Here is a 19,403-nt window from a genome sequence, read left to right as displayed (position 1 = left end):
CAATTCAGCTCCCAGAAGACGTCACGCTCCCCCGCAGCAACGTGTGGGGGAGCAGGTCGGTTTGCATGAACCGATTCCTTCCTGGAAGCGTGAAGCGTACAAACGCTGTCAAACGAGATATACAAGATACCAATATACAAACTTACATTGCGATTTGAGATCATTTCCTTCAGCGGTCCGTATTTAATCGAAAGGAAAAAAAACTGGGTCAACGTGAAGTTAGAATTCAGAGAAAGGAGCCCAAGTACTTTATCTGTTCATTGTTTGTTTATTTGACAAAATGATGAGATGCTGAATCTGAGACGTCAAAATATGCCGTCGTGTTTTAGTCAAAATTGTGAGACACTACGTCAAAAGGAAGAAAATGAGTCAAAATACACCATCTCAAGTTGACAAGTCAAAATGATGACTCCCATTGAAGGAGCTTTGTTGTTGTTGTTGTTGTTGTTGTTTCTCGTCATTTGGGCGAAGTTGCCCCTTTCAGCTTAGCGGCTACAAAGGGCAAAACGTCTCGTCGCGTAACGTCAGGAAAAACGGCTCATTTTAAACCACCTGAGACAGGTGCAGTCCCAAGGGGGGGAGGGGGGGGGGGCTTTGCTGGTTTTTGACATTTGAGCCAAAGGCACAGCAGCTCACCCCCCCAGTCTGCTGCTAACAAATTATTCATACCGATAACATTTACTGTGTTCAAACGCCCCCCCTCCCCCCGCCCTGTCTGTGAACCTCAGAGCACCTGTCCCAGCTGGATGAAGTGTCCCAGTGATGCACATGGGGCTGTTTTTTAAAAGTTTGGCTGCGGTGGGAAGGGAAAGTTTAAAAAAAAAAAAAATGTCCGGACAGGAAAAAGAAGAAAAAAGTCCAATAAAGAATTGCTAACTTAGAAAATTTGAAATAAAGATAATCTATGTGTACAATTCTATAAAAAATAAAAAAAATAAAGACAAAAGAAGATTAGTAGATGCTCAACTTCAAAAATCAGATAAATAAAAGGCGTTCAAATCAAGTGTTCAAGAGGCGTCCTTCCTCATCTTCTTCAGCGGCCGGGTGGAGGGTCGGAGGTCGTCCGGCCCGTGGGCGAAAGCGCAGCGCTCGACCTGCAGGGGGCAGCGCTGAGGGTGGTGGTCGTAGAACCAGCAGTGGCGCGTCTTCAGCGCCCCGGAGACGACGGGCCTCCTCCTGGTGTCCGCCCCGCGGGCCGCCGCGTCCCGCCAGTCTCGTATGTACACCCTCCCTCCTTCTACTGCGGGGGAGAGAGAGAGAGAGAGAAAGAAGGAAAGGAACATTCCGCACCTCCTCGTAATGAAATGTTCACGCAGGCCGCGGCGAGCAGGTGCGAGCGCAGCTACCTCTGAAGACCTGGTGGTTGTTCTTGAGCAGCGTCTGGAGGCCTCCGCACTCCTTCTTCAGCAGCTGCAGGGTTTCCTGCACCAACAGCCCGGCGACCTCGCTCACAGAGAGGCTGCCTTCAAGGGGGGGTGAGGGGTGGGGTGGGGGGGGGGGGGTGGAAGCAAAGAACAGAGAGTCTTTCGATGTCACATTCATCGATTACATTCAACGAGCCGCTTGAGGCATGCGCAGAAATAAAATTTAAAAATGTTTTTTTTTGTGCAGCACACAGACGACACGATGTCAGCAGTGAGCGTGAGTCACCGTTCGAGGCACGGAGGCTCAAAGGCGAGGAAAGTAGAAAGCGGGAGATGGAAGGTCCTCCGCTGCGGCTTTGGCGACGAGGTGGCAGATTACTGAGCAGCAGCAGCAGCAGCAGCACTTTGCGCTTTGGGCTCCGCCGCAGGAGATTTTCTGTATTTCTGGAGTTGACCTTTTACCCTCAGAAAAGAATTCAATCAGGGCTGACCTTTGGTTTGTACAAATGACAGTGCCCCCCCCCCATCTCTGACATATCGGAGCAGGACACACTGTTGGATTTCCAATGCTCCTTTACACTATTTGATGTAAATCTGGAGACATCATAACGCATTGGACATGAGATGAAGTTTCTTCTTCAGGTTCAGTTGGTAAAAGCTAACAGTTTTTAAATGTCTTCACTTGGTCTACACGTAACGAGGCAACCTCAATTTAGAACTTGGGTCGGGTTTTCCAGTCATCCGAGAAAAAAAACATACTGTCCGCACAGATGGAGTCAAAACTTTAGGTGGTAAAAATTGCCCCCCGAAATACGCATCACACACTCCCCACGTTCACAGAGGGTCACGCAGCCAAAGGCGGTCCTGTGCGCCGCAGAGCGTGAAAGCGGGCAGACGCCACGGACCTCCGGGGGCCCTTAATATGATATCAATAGAGCATTTAGAGCTGCCCTTTACTGGCCGCGATGTTAATGGGGATTAATGGGAGGGGGCTGCTATTGACAGGAGGCGACTCTGCTCGGAACGAGACCAAGCGGAGAAGCATTATTAATGGCTCCGTTTGACGTGCAGTCGGACCTTTTTTTTTTTTTTTTTCTTTTTACTTCTAAGGCCGAACGTCCCGCGCGCAGAGCGCCGCGATGGCGAGTGATTGATTGGCTGTTGTTGAGCATTGCTTTTGCTGCTTAAGGCGATTCGGAATCAGGCCGAGTGCCGACAAATTGGCTCGAAGATCGCTGAGTGCAGGAAGGGGAAAAAAAAAAAAAAAAAAAACATTTGAAAAGATCATCATCATGAGCACTGATTTTTTTTTTTTTATTGTTAGTAAAACCTGAAAATGCTGAAAAATAGCTTACTATTTTTTTAACCTGCAAGTCAGAATTATCAAAAGGGGTCAAGATAAATTAAAAAGTTTGGGGGGAAAAGAGAGGGGAGGGAGGCTGTTTCTGCCACACAAAGTAATCATTTTGTTGTCTATAATCAAGCAGTTATTCTTGTGATGTAAAAATCCTGCGAAAAGCCGAAAAATACCCTCCCACTCCTAATTACAACGCTCATAATAACCGTAATCACAAATCAGCTGCCTCTGAATGAATGCGAGAACAGGAACATAAGGTTTATTCGCACGTAATATTACGCAGGGTTTGCTATTTCCACAAAAGAATGATATGCAAATTGCTCCTGGATCATTGCAGCCAAACAGTTTGGTCTTTGAGATGTCACTAGAAAAGGGGAAAGGGCCACTGGAAAAACCCAAAGCCTCAATTCACATCTTCAAATTGCTTGTATTTTGCATTCATTTATAAAAAAATAAATTAAAAAAAGACTTCAATGATTGTTGCTGACAAACTTCGTGTTGACTAACTGCCGTGGCGCTTAAATCGTGAACGAGGTATAATATTGTGTGTGAGGGGAGTTCGGTTCAGCTGTGGAGGAAGATGATGATGATGATGAGGATGATGAGGATGATAATGATGAGTCTGGCAAAAAAATGTCAAAAAGTGCGTTGTTAATAACATGGTGTACCGGCTCCCACTCACTGCCTCCCTCTTTCATGCGGGCTGTTACCGTTGCACAAAAGGAACATTACAAAGAGCCTTCTTTTGGATTCATGTTGACGTATTCAACCTGACTTTAGGAGAGAGAGAGAGAGAGAGAGAGAGAGAAAAAAAAAACACTTCCAGGTGCGGCGATGCAGAGTTTAATGCGAGCTTCGTGGCGATTTTCGTTCTCAGCGCGATTACATAACTACCTGAGTCCAGTCAGCAGAACGGCACGCATGAATTAATAACTCGACTCGGATCATCCGTTTGCTTCGTTGAAAAGCCGGCGAGAGGAGGATCAGACCCCATCGCACTGGTTAGTGAAAAGTGAAAAAGAAGAGAAGTTTGATACTTGATTCTGAACTAAAGACAACCTCATTTGACACAAACATCTAAAAAGAAAGCCTGTCAATCGCCGCTGTTTCAATCACTGCTGGTGTGTTAAAAGGATCCATTTTATCACTACAGAGAAATACAACAAAAAAAACCCCAACCTAACATTTTAAAAATCAACAATCCTCATACTATTTGAAACCTCAAAGCCCCTCCGTCCCATTTAGGTTGGCTTGAGCTCTGAATTTACCCTTTGTTCCAACAGCAGATAACTTGTGGGAATAGCTCAATACAAATGCATCTTCATGCATAAATCATAGACGCTGGTGCATTATTCATCGAGTCTTCCCCACGCAGGGTCACAGACTCCCCTCATTCGCTCTCCCCCTCACTCGCTCTGCCTTGGAATTGTGCCTGTTGTCCCCCATCTCCTCGTGTCACACATAAACGCCGCCCCCCCCCCCCCCGTGCGTGTCCGCGCGGCAGCCCGGGGACGCCAGAGGCGTCGGCGAACGTGACACGTGGGCGGCGTCGTACATGCGTGTGCTGTGATGCAGCGTGCGCATGTGGCAGCGCAGGAAGTGGCTGGCAGGGAGCGAGATACGAACTTCAAAGGAGGCGGGCGCGCTGTGTGTGTGTGTGTGTGTGTCACGCAGACACCGGTGACTGATGCAGAGGGAGGGGGAGGGTTCAGATAGGGTGACTAGTGGGTGGGGGGGGGGTGGGGGGGTGATTCAGGCTGCCCTTCAAAGGCAACTACAAGACATGCAAGAGATGGTTTGTTAGAAATACACTTTTTTCCCGTACCAGGTTGTTAGCGCTACGCTAACCGGCCTTACAGCAAAGATTTCGTCTTATACCTATATAAGTTTCTTCTGAGCAGTCTGGCTCCCCAAACCAGTCAAACTACTCGCATGAGCCTTTCATCTCATTTTTATGAGATCTATGTCGAAATGAAAAAAAAAATAATGGCGTAAGAAAAATGTAAATGAACTCTGCGTTTTTTGATTAGCGGGAACTAAAAAGAAGGTAATCCAAAGGTACAATAGCAAATTTGGGGTAACCACAAATAGTCCAATGGACATCTAGAAAAACAAAGAGTAATTTAATTCATACTTAATAAAAAAGAATCTTAAAACCCACTAGTTAAAATGTGCAATAAATCTAAATCCAACACGTGTAGATGCTGCATTATTTGAGCATTTTGTTGTTACCATGGTAACTCTATTCACGGGGAAAAAGTCACATTACAGACTTTTTACCCTTTTTCACTCAACGTCGCGGACTCTGAACCTGGAGTTTCGTGGCTTGGGGTTTTACCTCCTTGATTCCATCCGGTGGGGGTCGCACCGGGGTCGTCTTCAGCCATCCCCAGGAGGACGTTGGCCACCTGCAGCACCACGCCGTCCACAAAGTCCCGCGGCAGAGCGGCGCAGTTCCGAACCGCTTCGACCCTCTCTCTGGGCCGGAAGCCCGCCCCCCAACAACCGCCGCCGCCGCCGCCGCCGCCGGGGTCCCCGTCGGCTTCTCCGTTTCCCTGGCAACCGCCCCCGTCGTCCCCGGGGGCGGCCCGGCGGCTCTGAATGTAGCGAGCTCTCCGCCGCTCCGCCTCGGCGTCCTCGGACGGCTGGTAGTTCCTCGACTTCCCCACCAGACACACCTGTCGGGGGGGGGAGGGTTAGACCTCAAAATGATGAAAACAAGTGTGTGTGTGTGTGTGTGTGTGTGTGTGTTTCAAATGGACAAAGCCAACGCCTACAAAATACAACGCTTGATTTATTCGGCGTCCATGTGTAGTGGAGCCATTAATGGCTGCCAGCTGTGAGGGACACACGTCCCTTAGGGGACAATAAAGACTGGATTTATTTCTGTCCGTCTGCATGCTTGCTGGAAGAACCACGGCGCTGACCCGCTTGGTGGACGGTATTCTCAGGCAGTCCTCCTCCGTGTCGAAGCCACTGACTTGGCTCACCTCCGCGATGAAGTCAATGTATTCTTTGTACTGAGACTTCTTACACTGGCGTCTCTGGTACTTTGCGTTGAAGTCGAAGAAGCAGCAGGGGAGGACGAAGTAGCGGCAGGAGTAAGAGGACCTGCAGGGGGGGGGGAGCAGAGAGGTGCCCGAAAGGAAACAATGATCACAAATGGTGGATTAATTAACTCGACATCTTTCGTTTCACAATTCCGAAGCGTAATCCACGAGTGGAGATTATCATCCGTCATGGCGTTAGAGAATAACAGAAGACTCAGGATCAACATCGCCACCAGGTGGTCGCCTCTCAGAGGGAGAGAGCTAACGCACGCACCCTACATTCACACGCCCCCCTCCCCCCCCCCCCGCCCCCCGTAATATGATTCCAAATTAGAGAGAGATCAGCTGGCACTTGAGCTGCAGAGTGAGATTGTGTCTGTTGATGACTCGCCTGGCAGCTATGACAGGAATCCACGGTGTGAGCTCGTCCGAGTGGTTCCCAATCAGCCAGTCTGCGCCCGGGAATAAGAAGCGCTCGCTGGGAGTAATTGCCTTTTCCTGAAATAACAAAGAACCCCCCCCACCCCCCCACACACACAAAAAAAACAACACACACACACAAGAGCTTTTCAGAGTTGGGAAGATGCACGCGGCCGTGATTTGATTGCGAGCACCATTCATGGGAATTGTCCCCAAAAAGCACTTTCTTTTTCTCAAACTTTCGCTCTATGCCGGCACAGCTGTCGGTGGGAAGAGTATGAAAAGGCATCTCGTCTCTCACGATCAAAACGGTGACTTTCAAAAGGATCAAAATAACACGATGCCGGCAAACCCATTGGAGGATTTACATGAAAACGTTATCGTATTCACCGGGGTGACAAATGAAGCAGTTTAGCGGCACTGAGGGACGGGAGGTTCTGAGAGAGCCCCACGAAAAATGGAGATTTAAGGGTGCGCCGCTCCCCTCAGGGGGGGGGGGGGGGGTGATGGGGGGGGGAGAGGAAGATCGGTCTGCCACATCTGCTCCCAATAAGTCAGTCAATAATAGATGACCTGAAATAGAAGCAGGCAGGAGAGAACGCAGTGGTTTCCCTCAGTGTGTTGACACGTGTGTGTCAGGTTATTACTCTTGAATAACACAAATGTGTTTTTTAATGGATCTTAGTAAGTAATTTAATGTTAAAAAGGTCCATTCCAGGGCAGCAATGCACAATTACTTTAATCTTCTGCTGAATATTTGGTCTGTTGTTTGGTCCATTAGTGCCAAAAGGCACGATCCAATGCTTCTTTTGTTCTAACCCTAAAAGGTATTAAAAATGATGAATGGATGATAATGGATTCTGTTAATGAACAAATCTTAATAGTTGCATGACTGTCATAAATAAAAACAAGTTTCTCTGGCAGATTTTAGTACTGCTGCTGTTAAAAGGTTAACCATTAAGCATTTTTATCTGTTTTCATTTAATTATTAAGGCTATTTGTTTAAAACTCCATCTCCTATTTCCTCTGCTATCCGAAGGTTTAACCGTCTTTGGCACTTGAAAAACAACAACTTTTTGACCAAACACCTCATAATTTCTCCATTTGGAGATGAGGATACGTTATTATAAACATCACTGGTGTTTTTTCAGCATTCTAATTTAAATTCTGTGCATTAATTGTTCATAAAGTTGTCCCCAAAGTTCCCTCCGTCAAAAAGTGGAACACGCCTTCCCGCCTCGAATAGAGCAGCACAAACCAGCAGCTGCAGTGAGGGGGGTGACGCCGGGCGATTAGACACCTACGTGGATCATCAGTTTCACGTGAAAAGATAATAACACCAATTAAACAACCTGAATACGGCTGCAACGTGTCCGCCCCGCTCGCGCTCACCTCCAGCAGAGTCTGGGGGCCGTACATGTCCCAGATCTTCCTCCTGCGAACGTCGATGCCTCTGCCGGGATGCTGCAAGGCGAGAAGGTACGCAGGTCAGCGGCTAACCTGTGTGTGTGTGTGTGATGTCCACGATGCCCGCCCTGGTCTGTAGATCCCCTCACATCAGGCCTCCATCATGTCGATAATCAAGCTGGAAGCTTTTTTTTGTAATTTTTTTTTACAAGGAGGCAGTTTGTAGGGATCTACCTGATAAGCATCGCCAGTCCGCCTCTACGCCCGCTTCAAAAAGGATTCAATTAATCAAATAGCTGAAAGAAAATGTATCTGCAGCTATTTTAATTGTTGTGTTAAAAAGCTAAATGTGTGCCTCTTCCAGCTTCTCAAATGGAAGGTTTGGGTGTTTGTTCTTATGATATGTAATGAATAAATAAATATAGTCTAGGTGAGTTGAAAGAAACGGCAGTTAAGCTTTTTGTTTTGGTTAATAAACTTTTCTAAACTATGAAGACACTGTTTTTTTTGTATACAATGTGACACTAAGGCCCGGCTTCTGACTGTCCTCCCTTCAGTTTTGGATTCCAGCACATATAAATAAGCCCTTATGGCCAACTTCCAACCCGGAAGCACCTTCACACAAGGACTTTCCACCGCACACGGCCAACATTTAACCCCAGCTTACCCCTTCCCCGGCCAGAATGTGAACCAGGAGCCCGTTTCCACATCCCAGGTCCACAAAGGACTGTCTGCCGGTCAGACCTTTCTCCGCTCGCTCCTCGGCCCACAGCACCTGCGACACGGCGACAGATCACAACGTTTCACACTCAAATGAAATCAAACCGGCTGCGTGTGACGGATTAAAAAGGTGTTTCACCCGAGCAGACGTGCGCAGTAGGGACATGTTTTTACACACGCCGCTGGTCATGCACATTTCTTCTACTATAGTAGATATAAGACGTTTTTTTTTTTTTTAACTCACAAGGAGATATGTAGCAATGGCAACATCCTCATAGACAAATTTCTCGGGATCTGTAACCTCGGGCCAAATCTGGAGAGCGTGGCAAAACAAACAGTGATTAATAATTAACAGCATTAAAACAGGTTTTGGATGTATGAAACCACGGAGCAGACGTCTACCTTCACCATGGCCTTGTACTTCTCCTTCAGCTGCTGGTACATAACGCTGTACTTCTCCACCGGCAGCAGGGACAAGGTGCTCTTGAACTCGCTGGTCTTCCACTCGGTGGCCCAGCGCACCAGTTTGGGCAGCAGGTCGGCGGAGAGCCAGGGCAGCTTCGGGTAGACCACGCCGTCAGAGAGCCACTCGTCCGGAGCCAAAGCGTGCAGCTCCAGGGCCCTGAGGAGATGTTTTTCTTCTTTTTTTTACCTCAATTTGTTCAGAATTTGTCATTTGAATTCACAAATAACTAAAAAGAACCTAGAAAAAAAGAGAATCCCCGCAGGCCACCGTAGTTTGATGGATTGTGCTCATTCAGCTCACTCACCATCCCTCACAGTCCCGGTGGAGGAGCTGGAACTGGTAAATGTTGCCCCTCTTCAGAGACACCCGTCCTTCTGAATCCTCTTCAAATGGAAGAAAGGTCACGACTTGTCTGCCAAAGTCTTAGAAGAACAAAAGACATTTTTTCTTCTTCAGAAAGCGTCTCGTAAGAGAGCAGAGTTGGATGGAGCGTTTCACTCAGCAGGTTTACCTTTGAGTACGACCTCTTTGTGCAGATTGGTCCCGTAACTGTTTACTTTGGGAATGACGGTCCTGACAGTAGAAGACCAGGGGCTTTCCTTTTCGTGCCCCTGAGCCGGTGGGACCTTGCTGGTGATGAAGGAAAGCACCTCGCGGAGGAGCTCGGGGTCATCCAGCAGGAAGAGCAGAGCCTCCTCGCCCACATCTTTGCTCTCCGTCTCCTTCGTTCCGCAAAGACGCTTGTTTACGACGTGAGGTTTCTTTATCCACACGTCCACGGCCGACCAAAAGCCTTCGGGAAGAGTCTTACATTCTCCTGGAAACTTTATGTCAAAGAGTTTTGGCATAATTGAGCATCAGACACGACTACAAGCCATGTGTTTACAAACGAAGGGTTGACTTCCGGTCTTTCTTTCTTTTGGATAACCTATGGATAATAGAAAATTACTATTTTAAGATAAAGCTTGCTAGTCAAATGAGTTTCTTATATGTAGAAGCTCACGTTCCTGAATATAATGAACACATATGGGGCTTTATTTCCGATGAAAATAATTAGAATAAAAATGTTGTCGCCATATGATGACGTTTCCACAGGCGACTCGTGTCGGTTTTTATACAGCAGAGGGCGCTGTTCTCCGTCTGCATTGAATCAGCTGCCAATAGGTGATAATATTGATCCTTCGAGACAAGAAACGATTTTGTTATGACTACTCGCGGATGTATTGTTTTTTTACAACCAATTAACAAACCAATTTCCAACAACATGGCTGTTGCTTTTAAAAATATGATTACTTTTCAGGGAAAGTCAGGTTGATGAGAATCTATGTTATTTCACATTTTAAATAATGCAGACAGACAGAACTGTAGCTGCATTATCAATTGTATTTACAGATTCCGTGAAAATCATGTCTGAAATCTTTTGAAACTGTGGGATCTCCACTGGAATTTGGGATCGAGTTTAATGGCTGTGCATGTGTTTCAGATGACAAACTTAAGGACCGATCAATAAAGTCTTAGGGGCCTCTACTCTTTTAGGTTAACATTAAAACACACTGGATCAGGTTATCTCCTGTCACATTCCCTTTTTGTCACATAATGCCAACAGGTTAATCACCCTGCCTGATAATAGCTCTCTCTATGTTCCCCTGTCATACGTCATGTATCTAATTTCTTAGAAAGCTTTGTTTCATTGTGTATCCAGATCACATTTGAACCTATGAGCAAGAAAACTGGGTATCATGTTTCACTTCCCTCTCCCCCCCGAGCCTTTCTATCAGACCCATAAAAAAAGACAGTGAGCTTCCCACACTGTAAAGCGACGCTGGGGAACTTCAGCCTCAGAGATTTAAGACAGGCAGTAGGAGCGTAAACATCCGACACCCCCCCCCCCCCCCCACACACACACACAAACACACACACACACACACATAACTCTGAAAATCCTGGAAATAACAGGTTTCTGACTAAATACCTGTTTGGTCGGTTAAGGCAGATTTTCCTATTCACCCCCCCCCCCCCATTCATTGTTTGTCTTTGGCATTATTGGGGAAAGCTCCAGGTTGAATCAGAAGCAAAAAATAACTTCTGTAAACCACTCATTGAAAGAAAAAGAAAAAAGATTTATTCCCACAATAGATCACTCTCCACCTGCCCTGAGCAAGCTGTCATGTGTATTCTTCATCTAGTTCAGCTGGAAGCGCATGAAAGAGCTGTAAAGCTGCTTGGAATCTTTTGTGTGTTCATTGGGGAAGGCGGGGGGGGGGGGGTGTAGATACTGTACCACAAAGGGCAAAGTGCAGGCAGGTTTTTATTCAAATCAGCAGGCCACGCGAGAGGCCCGAGAAATCCCGTCAAACTGGCTCGGCGACAGAGAAAACACACATTGGAGTTTTCTTTATTTGACTCGGGCCCAAGTTTCTGTTGTTCTGTCGTCGCGACAAAACAAACCGTGATGAATTACGTCTAGAGAAATAATGGGAGCTCCAAGCGTGACTAACTGGACACTTTTGCTGACTCACTGTCGTAGTCGCGGTGAGAAGTCAATGACTTCTGAGCAATCAATACAAAAACAACACAACAAGTAATGTTGTGATGCCGTGTTTTTTCACTTAAATGCAGCTTCCATTAGGCTTCTACTCGTATAACTCCCCTCGGAGGTCAGAGTACACTTCATGTTGAAACGTTATGGCCCTTTTAGAAGCTGCAAAGTGTGTGACGTTTTACTGAATTCAATGTTTACTCAACGTGGCAGAAAATCATAGAACATGAAGTAACTATGACAAGTTTTTTAACAAAGACAAAACACCAGACTATGCACTCCGAGGAGGGAAAGGAAGCATTTACTGCGGGGTTGTTGCGGCCAATATCGACACTATTAGTGCGTTTGGCTTCACTTACATCGCCACGTGGCCATGATACCGGCGACCCGCATGTACGCCGCCACCCTCGTTACCTGTGCGGGGTTTACGTGCGGGAAGCTCGTGTGAGAGAAGCCAGGAAGAATTAGAATAAGAGGAGGAACAAGGTGTGTTCAGGAGAGAGAGAGAAGCAGCCAAGGAGGCGGAGAGAGAAGCGGAACGCACGCAGGTAACTCGAGAGCCCCCATACAAACATGTGAACGGGGTTTTTTTTTTCTTGTTAAAGAACACAACAATCTAATCTATGTTGGGTCGGCAGGTGAATCTGAGGGTGGTTTAGGAAGAAGAACTGTGATTTGTGGAGAGAGAGAGAGAGAAAAGCTCCGTCTGCTTCGATACCAACATGGAGCACTTGTTGCGGGGCGGGTTCCATTACGAAATATAGCCGTCGATGAGCAGAAGACTTTTGAATTATTTTTAATTAACGGTAAGTTTCAGTAAGTTTCATCGGTTTTATATGTGTAATATATGTATATTCAAGGGTGGATTTGGGGAAAACGCCGGAAAGTTTGAGCGTATCCGGTTTCAAAATAGTCTCAGTGAGGCTACTACTTTATTCTACTCTACTACATATTTGCTCACTTCCTACATCAATGTGACCGTTTCGATGTTAACACGTTGCATAATGAGGGATACATCCACCAGCTACAACATGTACCTCAAATAACTCATTCTAACCCATACACAGCATCCAGGTATTAAAGGAAGGTCTTAAGTTATTTGGGAACAGACCGGAATAATCGCGAGACCTAACGTCAAAGCGCTGATTTCTTTATTTTATTGAAAAGCTTGGCCATTGAGGGGTTGATCTTGATTACTGGCCATTTCGAAGTTGCAGCCAACTTTCTCGTCCTGTAAAAAGAAGTCAAGCCAGTGTTCAGCCACAGGAAGCTATTGACTAAATAGCTGCACAGTTAAACAAATGCCTTTTAGGCTGAAAGGATCTTCCGGTATCTGGGCAGGTTAAATATTGATCACTGTGTACATAAAGAGAGTGACCACAGGGGTCTCTTTGTTGCATCTTCTCTCCTTTTTTATTTTATTTTTTATTTATTTATTGTAGAGTGGGACCTGTTGACAATGTGCCTCATGTTTAATCACGCTGGGTGCACAATAATTGGGTGTTGTCCCTGCAAACGAGTTGCAAGCCCGGGCCGGCCGGCGCCCCTCGTGTACCCGTCTGGCAATCGAGGCATCAGTGACTGCCGGCAATGTTGCTCTGCTGGTTGTGTGGTTGCGTCAGGAATCGGGAATCGTTTATTGCCATAATATGTCAGACATACATGGAATGGATTGTGACGTGGCAGGGGGAATGCGGGAGGGGGGGGGGGGCGTCCCTCCTGACTCCTGTGTGCTGATGAGCAGGTGATTTTGGGCCTGTACAGCACTCCTCGAGTAAACAATTCGCTGCGGGGTTTTTTTCAACTTTAAATGTGCAAAAGCAATGAGGAAGTTAAGCAAACATAACACCTGTGACTCTGTACACTGCAATTGCAAACTTTTTTTTTTTTTTTTTTCTTCAAGCAAAGAGAGACTGGTTTAAAGGGGGAAATCAAGCTCCGTTCAGTCGTGCTGCTGTCGACACACGGCAAAACCGCCGCAGTTACGTCAGTATTTGTTGCACAGGATCCTGTCCTACTGGTGCTCCTGAAGCACAAGCTAATGTTTCTAGCTCTCTTGTTTGTGACATTCCCTGCAGGGTTCTGAAAGAATCCCAAAGCAGTTAATTGGCTGACGCTGGATCCACTTGTTTGTGCATACAAGAATCTTTTTTTTAATTTTTTTTATAGCCTTTTCGTCTCTCGTGTGATTTCCCGCCCACAGATGACACCGCGTTCACGCTGTCTTAGTAAATCAGCACAGTTACGAGAGTCCCCCTGTGTAGCACTGCAACAAACTATTTTACAACACCGGCCCACAGCTTAAACTGGAACAATCCACAGCAAGGGGCTTTTTGTTTGGTCTCCATGGTAACCTAACAAGGCCAAACGTTACCATTAAAAGGGCTGTTTAAATGAGATGAGGGTGACCCAGATAAAGCGCTGGTTTCTAATTGATGTCTTTTAGGGTTCCCACACTGCTACATTTCTGCTGTAACGAGATTTAATAGAAGGAATTTCTGACCTTTCGCCCTCCAGGCAGGTGGGCCGGGTGATGCTGATGGACCAGGACACTCAGTGGCTGTACCATCTCCTGGTTGAGGTCCAGCTGGAGAAGTTCTACCTGCGCGTCAGAGATGGCCTCAACATCACCCGCATCGAGCACTTCAACTACGTCAAGGAGTCCGACCTGGAGCAAGTCGGGATCAGCAAACCCGGTTAGCCAGATCGCCGTCTCTGATCCTCGCCGGTCCCGGATCAATCTCAGCTCAGCGTCTGATCTTTGGTTCAAGGCAAAGAACTGCAGTTTGAATTGCTTCTGGTACAGAAGCATTGTTTTCACAGTAGAGCGTTTGTCTTGGAGATGTCCTCTGGATTTGCATTATTGATGGAGCAACGGTTCTGATCAACTATCCGATAAACTAAATCTCATCACAGCGGGTTTAATCCACAGAGTTAAAACGTACACATGGCTGGCACTATTATCCGCATCCATCATACTAATTTATTCACCTTGTTTAGGTGCTTATTTCATCAAAGCAATGCTGTTTAGAAGATTCCTTTTATTAGAAATGCTGCTTCCTCGAATCTTGTTGTTGTTTTATTTTTTTACGAATTAATCCTTGCAGCTCTATCAGATATTTAAAAGAGAGTAAAAACCACAGAGCAGATCAGGTATTCTAATGAGATGTCATGTATGATTGCGAGTCAATCAGGTGGACCAACAGAAGCTTCACTCTCCTATTTCCATTCTAGTCCAGCATCTTTTCAACTCCAATATGAAGGGGAACAGCAACAAATAGTTATTTACTTCATCAATTCATCTCTCCATACTCCATACAGATGGTATTGTTATTTGAGTCTCTAAAATGACAGAATGTAGTGAAAATCATCCATCACTGTTTTCTAGGGCTCAATGTGTCGAATTTTCTGTTTAATTATCAATTGAATATAAATATCAGCACTTTTATGAGGTTACAACTGGTCCGACATCCTGTTTGATGCAAAAATACCACAAACCATGTCAGGAATCGTGTTAAATAACGGGAGTAGTTGTTGTAATACAACATATATATATATATAAACAATAGTATCTGCTTTATATCTAAAGGCTGTTTGATGAACGAGACCTTCATCATGTTGGATTCAATTCATCTTTTTATTTTATCCTGCCAGCACAAAGAAGATTATGGGATGCTCTGAAACGCTACAAGACAAGCTCCCGAACCCGGCCATGGCCTCCCAAGGTTTACCCCCCCACTATAGTGCATCAAAGTTGCTCTATTGTTTTAAGGAGGGAATCTCACCAGTCGTAACTTTTTTTGTGTATTCATTGACTGATAGGCGGGCGGCGGTCGAGGTCCGGACGGAGGGGAGCAGCGCGGGCCGCCTCAGGCTCAGGAGGGAGGGAGTCGGACTCTCCCGTGTCTGATCCAGGACAGCGAGCTGATTATGGGAGAGAAGCTGGGCTCCGGCTCCTTCGGGGTGGTGAAGAGGGCCGAGTGGCACGTGCCCACCGGCAGAGTGGTAAGGAGTGGCTCAATGCACACCTACATTTTACTGGCCGTGCTGCATTTAAAAAGCCACAGCTTTCCCACAGGTGATGGAGGAGACCAAAAAGGAGCTAAAAGGAGATACAGCCATCACTTCTTGATGTTTAAAAGTCACGTGTAAACTTACTCCACAACTTTCCTCTAGCAGCCATATGATGGCCTCTTTGCGGGCATGCTAGGGGGGGGGGGGGGGCTGTTTAGGGGCAGGATTGAGCCTTCCTCTTGTCATCGCCCCTCAGTTGCCTGTGGCCGTGAAGTCACTGAGGAGCAGCATGTCCAGGCAGGCGGACACGCTGACCGACTTCCTCCAAGAGGTGACCACCATGCAGTCTCTGGACCACCCCAACATCATCCGACTCTACGGCGTGGTGCTCACGCAGCCCCTCAAGATGGTGCGACGCTCGGTTGTGTTTAAACGTGGACCGGACGATGTTTGGATCTTTTTTCACTCGATTGGAAAAAAAAAAAAAAAAACCCCGAACCTATTTTTTCGCTCCTCCCAGGTGACGGAGCTGGCGCTCTCGGGCTCGCTGTACGACATCCTGCGCTCGCGCCAGTACGACTACCCGCTGATGCGGCTGTGGTTCTTCGCGTCCCAGATCGCGGCGGGCATGGACTACCTGGAGACGAGGAGGTTCATCCACAGGGACCTGGCCGCGAGGAACGTGCTGCTGGCGTCCAGGGAGACGGTGAAGATCGGGGACTTTGGGCTGATGCGAGGCCTGAGCCGAGAGACGGACCACTACGTCATGTCGGCAAACAGGAGGATCCCGTTCGCGTGGTGAGGACTGGCGGGAGCGTTAACCTGCAGGAGGAAAATAACATTCAGGATTCTCTCTCTAGTTCCGTCTTTTTTTTTTTCTTTCTCGCAGGTGCGCCCCGGAGAGCCTTCGCGTCGGCACCTTCTCCCACTCTTCGGACGTGTGGATGTTTGGTGTCACCCTGTGGGAGATGTTCACCTACTGTGAAGAGCCCTGGTTCGGCCTTTCGGGCAGACAGGTACGCGCATTTCGCGCATTCCACGTTGGCATCCGGGCCTCGCCGGGTTCTGCGCGTCCCGTGACGTCGACTTTCTTGGATGCAGATCCTGTGGCGCGTGGAGAGGGAGGGCGAGCGCTTGGAGAAACCGCCGGATTGCCCCAAAGAACTGTACGCCGTGATGAGGAAGTGCTGGGCCTGCAACGCCGCCGACAGACCCAGCTTCCTCCAGCTCATCAAAATGGTGGCGGAGGTGTGATGCCGCCCGGGGGCGGGGTGGAATCAGAGGAGGATCTGTTGTGTGTCAGTGACGTTACTTACGATGCGGGGTGTCTCGGTTAATCTTTGTCGTGTTTCCCCCCCCCCCCCCCCCCCCCCCCCTCGCCTCTCGCAGGCGAAACCCATGGAGGCGCACGCAACGAGAGACTTCTCCGAACCCAGAAAACTCGCACTCGCGGCCAACGACCCCGTGACCGTCATAGACCACGGGTGGGTGAGGCAGAGGAGGGGTGCGACCAGGAGACCAGGAAGAAAAAAAAATAGTTTGACCGGAACAATGCGCCTTTTGTTAAGACGCAGCGGCTTCAAATTGGCTCCTCGAAAACCGCATTCCAGCAGCTCCTCTCAGGCAAATTAGCGTCGTTTGTTCGAACAAGTCTTAAACGGCCACTTAAAACACACCTGCATCTGTCGAATTCAATTCAATTTAAAATGAGCCTCCACGGGTCACGACTCAAGTGAGTCGGGCTTTGAAAACCTACTTTCGTAAGAATACGTAAGAAGGCACGATCAGTCCTGCAGACTCATTCATGATACAATGATTTCCATCCCATAATTCATAGTTTTACATCGTTAGCTCATTTACCTTTCTCTGTTCTTTTAGCACCAATGTTTAGAGACCTAAAAGTCTAGTAGCTACTTAACTGCATCCTGACTGTTTCTTTCACATTTGTCCTTCAGGTTTCAACCCAGTTGTCTCGCTTCAAACTGATACAGCAATTATTTAGTTTTTTCCTGCTGACCTTCCTTTCTCTCTCTCTCTCTCTGTCTCTCTCTCTCTCTGTGCAGTCATGAGCTGAGCGAGTGGCGAGGCCAGAACCAGAACACGCTGGCGGTCGGCTGGTTCCCCGCCAGCCTCGTCGCCCTGTCGGCCGGCGGCGGCGGGGGGGGCTCGGGCTCCGTCCCTTACATCTCGCCCCCGCTGAACGGCAGCCTGCACCACGCTGGCCACGGGGACATCAAACCCGAGCGCTGCTGGGGGGCGCCGGATCACCTGGACGAGTCAGTGACCCGTCGCTCCGTCCCGCTTCTTCTTAGAATGTGTTAATCCGGAGAGACAGAATTAAAGAAGAAAGAAAAAAAAAGTGCTTCTCAATAACCTGAAAATGTCACATGGCGAACAACTGGTGCCGCGTCAGATTCTAAGTGCAGGGATAAGAATAAGCAAAACGTGTTCATTTGTAGTGGCTTTTCAAATTGGATCTCAGATTTTTTTATTTTATTTTATTGCCGAAGTAGCACTGGACTTTCACCCGATTTGCCGAGCTAATGTGTTTTACCGTTTTTCTGATCCGTGCCGCAGCTGGAAGACGGCCAGGGAGGGCTCAAATCTGAAGAAGATGGAGGGTAGGTAACTTCAAACATCCAGCATGCCACGTGTCATCGCTGCACTTTCACGCAGGTGAAAAACTGCAATGTGTCCCCCAGGTTTGTCTCAGAGCCTGGAGTCCGTTTTGGGAGCACAGCGGCCCCGGGCCCAGACGTTCGGGGCTTTCCGAGTGGATCCGCAGGGCAGGCTCATGCCCCCCGAGCTGATGGCGGTGCGCAACGCGGCGCTGCAGAAGGACCCTCGGCGGTTCAGCGAGGCCAGCATCAACCCGCCTCCCCGGCCGCCGCCCCCCAACCTGAAACGCCTGAACCCGAAACCCCCGAGGAGGCCGGCGGTCCAGCCGGCCAACCAATGGCCCGCGCCGCCGCTCCTGTCGCCTCCGGCTCAGGCGCGTTACCCGCCGCAGCAGCATCAGGGCGCCGGAGGCTCCAACCTGGCTCGGATGGCGCAGATGGCGCGCTCGACCCCTCAGCTGGACGAGGTCGCGGACGGCAGGGAGAGGGAGCGGCTCCGGGAGCGAGAGAAGGCCCACGCGCACAACACGAGGGAGTCGCTCGCCGCGCAGGTAGCAAGGCCCGACTGTTTTTTTTTTTTTTTTTTTTTTTTTAAGCTTGTTTGTGTGTAAAATGACAACATACAAAAAAAACAACGCGTTCGTCTGATTTGATGTTGCTCCGGCGTTCCCAGATCATGGAGGCGGTCCACGGGGTGACCACCGAAGAGGCTCACGCCGCGCTGCAGCGAAGTGACTGGAACCCGGTGCGAGCCGAACAACAACTCAAGGTCAGGCAACGAAACGTCAACAGAGCTCCGGTTTTATTTCATACTTTAGTCAAGTACTACCTCAAAATGCTTTTTGCCCCACCTCCCCTCCAGTTGGAGCAGCTGTACTTGCTGAGCCTCTGCTCCAGAGAAGACTGCCTGAAGCTCCTCTCCAGATACCAGTGGAACCTGCAGCAGGCCAGCAGCCACCTGATGCGATGGGCTCAGGAGGAGAGGGCCGGCCCGGGCGACAGGCTCTCGGTTAGTTCGGAAAGACGAGTCTGAAGGAAATTCTAAGTGATTTTTTGTTGTTGTTGCGGTTGACTTGAGCAGGGGTCATTCTGCCGTAACTATGGGAACAGATGGGAGTTCCAGTACATTTGAGTAGAAAACATAAGCTGTATAAATAGAAAAATACATTTTTAAAACTGCAAAAAAACCTTTTTTTTTTTTTTTTAATGAGATCCTGTTGAGCACATTTTTTTGCATCTTGAAAATGTTTTTTTTGTATCTTAATGCATTTGTACATATTGTATGAGAAATGATTGTTTATTGAATAAATGTGCTGATCTGGTCGCTACAGAAGGAAACAGACACTGCATTTGTGATTTTTTTTTTTTTTTTTTTTGGTAAGAACCCGGTTGACTGAGACGGTCCTTGGGATCAATGGGTGGTCATGTACAGACATGTTCAGACATGT

At 47.9% G+C, this 19,403-nt stretch overlaps 2 protein-coding genes across 4 annotated transcripts; one reads left to right on the top strand and one right to left on the bottom strand.

The window, feature by feature from the left end:
- Window positions 1–245: 245 nt before the first annotated feature.
- Window positions 246–10,096, bottom strand: trmt44 (tRNA methyltransferase 44 homolog). 2 transcript variants are annotated; one of them, XM_037480559.2, is made up of 11 exons: window positions 9,296–10,096; window positions 9,089–9,206; window positions 8,721–8,940; window positions 8,563–8,631; window positions 8,266–8,373; window positions 7,584–7,655; window positions 6,163–6,269; window positions 5,649–5,832; window positions 5,060–5,399; window positions 1,347–1,463; window positions 246–1,237 (listed from the first exon to the last, which is right to left on the bottom strand). In XM_037480559.2, exons 1-11 carry the CDS (start codon window positions 9,630–9,632, stop codon window positions 1,008–1,010), a joined length of 1,902 nt encoding a protein of 633 aa, XP_037336456.2. In that variant the 5' UTR covers window positions 9,633–10,096; the 3' UTR covers window positions 246–1,007. The 2 variants fall into 2 exon arrangements, with proteins under 2 accessions (XP_037336456.2, XP_037336455.2); XM_037480558.2 differs by having other exon boundaries at window positions 246–1,240; window positions 9,296–10,092.
- Window positions 10,097–11,520: 1,424 nt separating this feature from the next.
- Window positions 11,521–19,293, top strand: tnk1 (tyrosine kinase, non-receptor, 1). Of its 2 annotated transcripts, XM_037479122.2 has the most exons (15): window positions 11,522–11,871; window positions 11,962–12,129; window positions 13,841–14,019; window positions 14,978–15,048; window positions 15,146–15,328; window positions 15,594–15,746; window positions 15,858–16,135; window positions 16,227–16,353; window positions 16,439–16,585; window positions 16,727–16,821; window positions 17,401–17,613; window positions 17,915–17,958; window positions 18,040–18,506; window positions 18,629–18,724; window positions 18,818–19,293. In XM_037479122.2, exons 3-15 carry the CDS (start codon window positions 13,857–13,859, stop codon window positions 18,986–18,988), a joined length of 2,208 nt encoding a protein of 735 aa, XP_037335019.2. In that variant the 5' UTR covers window positions 11,522–11,871; window positions 11,962–12,129; window positions 13,841–13,856; the 3' UTR covers window positions 18,989–19,293. The 2 variants fall into 2 exon arrangements, with proteins under 2 accessions (XP_037335020.2, XP_037335019.2); XM_037479123.2 differs by lacking the exon at window positions 11,962–12,129 and having other exon boundaries at window positions 11,521–11,871.
- Window positions 19,294–19,403: the final 110 nt, after the last annotated feature.

The sequence above is a fragment of the Pungitius pungitius genome, chromosome 1 (genome assembly GCF_949316345.1).
Source record: "Pungitius pungitius chromosome 1, fPunPun2.1, whole genome shotgun sequence".
NCBI lineage: Eukaryota > Metazoa > Chordata > Actinopteri > Perciformes > Gasterosteidae > Pungitius > Pungitius pungitius.
This window is presented reverse-complemented; position numbering and strand designations above follow the sequence as displayed.

Coding starts and splice junctions, on each gene's coding strand:
- tnk1 (XM_037479123.2), top strand. CDS start 13,857: ATGCTGATGGACCAGGACACTCAGTGGCTGTACCATCTCCTGGTTGAG. Junction 17,959..18,039: donor AAATCTGAAGAAGATGGAGG/GTAGGTAACTTC, acceptor TGTGTCCCCCAG/GTTTGTCTCAGAGCCTGGAG. Junction 18,725..18,817: donor GAGCCGAACAACAACTCAAG/GTCAGGCAACGA, acceptor CCTCCCCTCCAG/TTGGAGCAGCTGTACTTGCT.
- trmt44 (XM_037480558.2), bottom strand. CDS start 9,632: ATGCCAAAACTCTTTGACATAAAGTTTCCAGGAGAATGTAAGACTCTT. Junction 8,632..8,720: donor AGTACAAGGCCATGGTGAAG/GTAGACGTCTGC, acceptor CACGCTCTCCAG/ATTTGGCCCGAGGTTACAGA. Junction 5,400..5,648: donor GAATACCGTCCACCAAGCGG/GTCAGCGCCGTG, acceptor CCCCCCCGACAG/GTGTGTCTGGTGGGGAAGTC.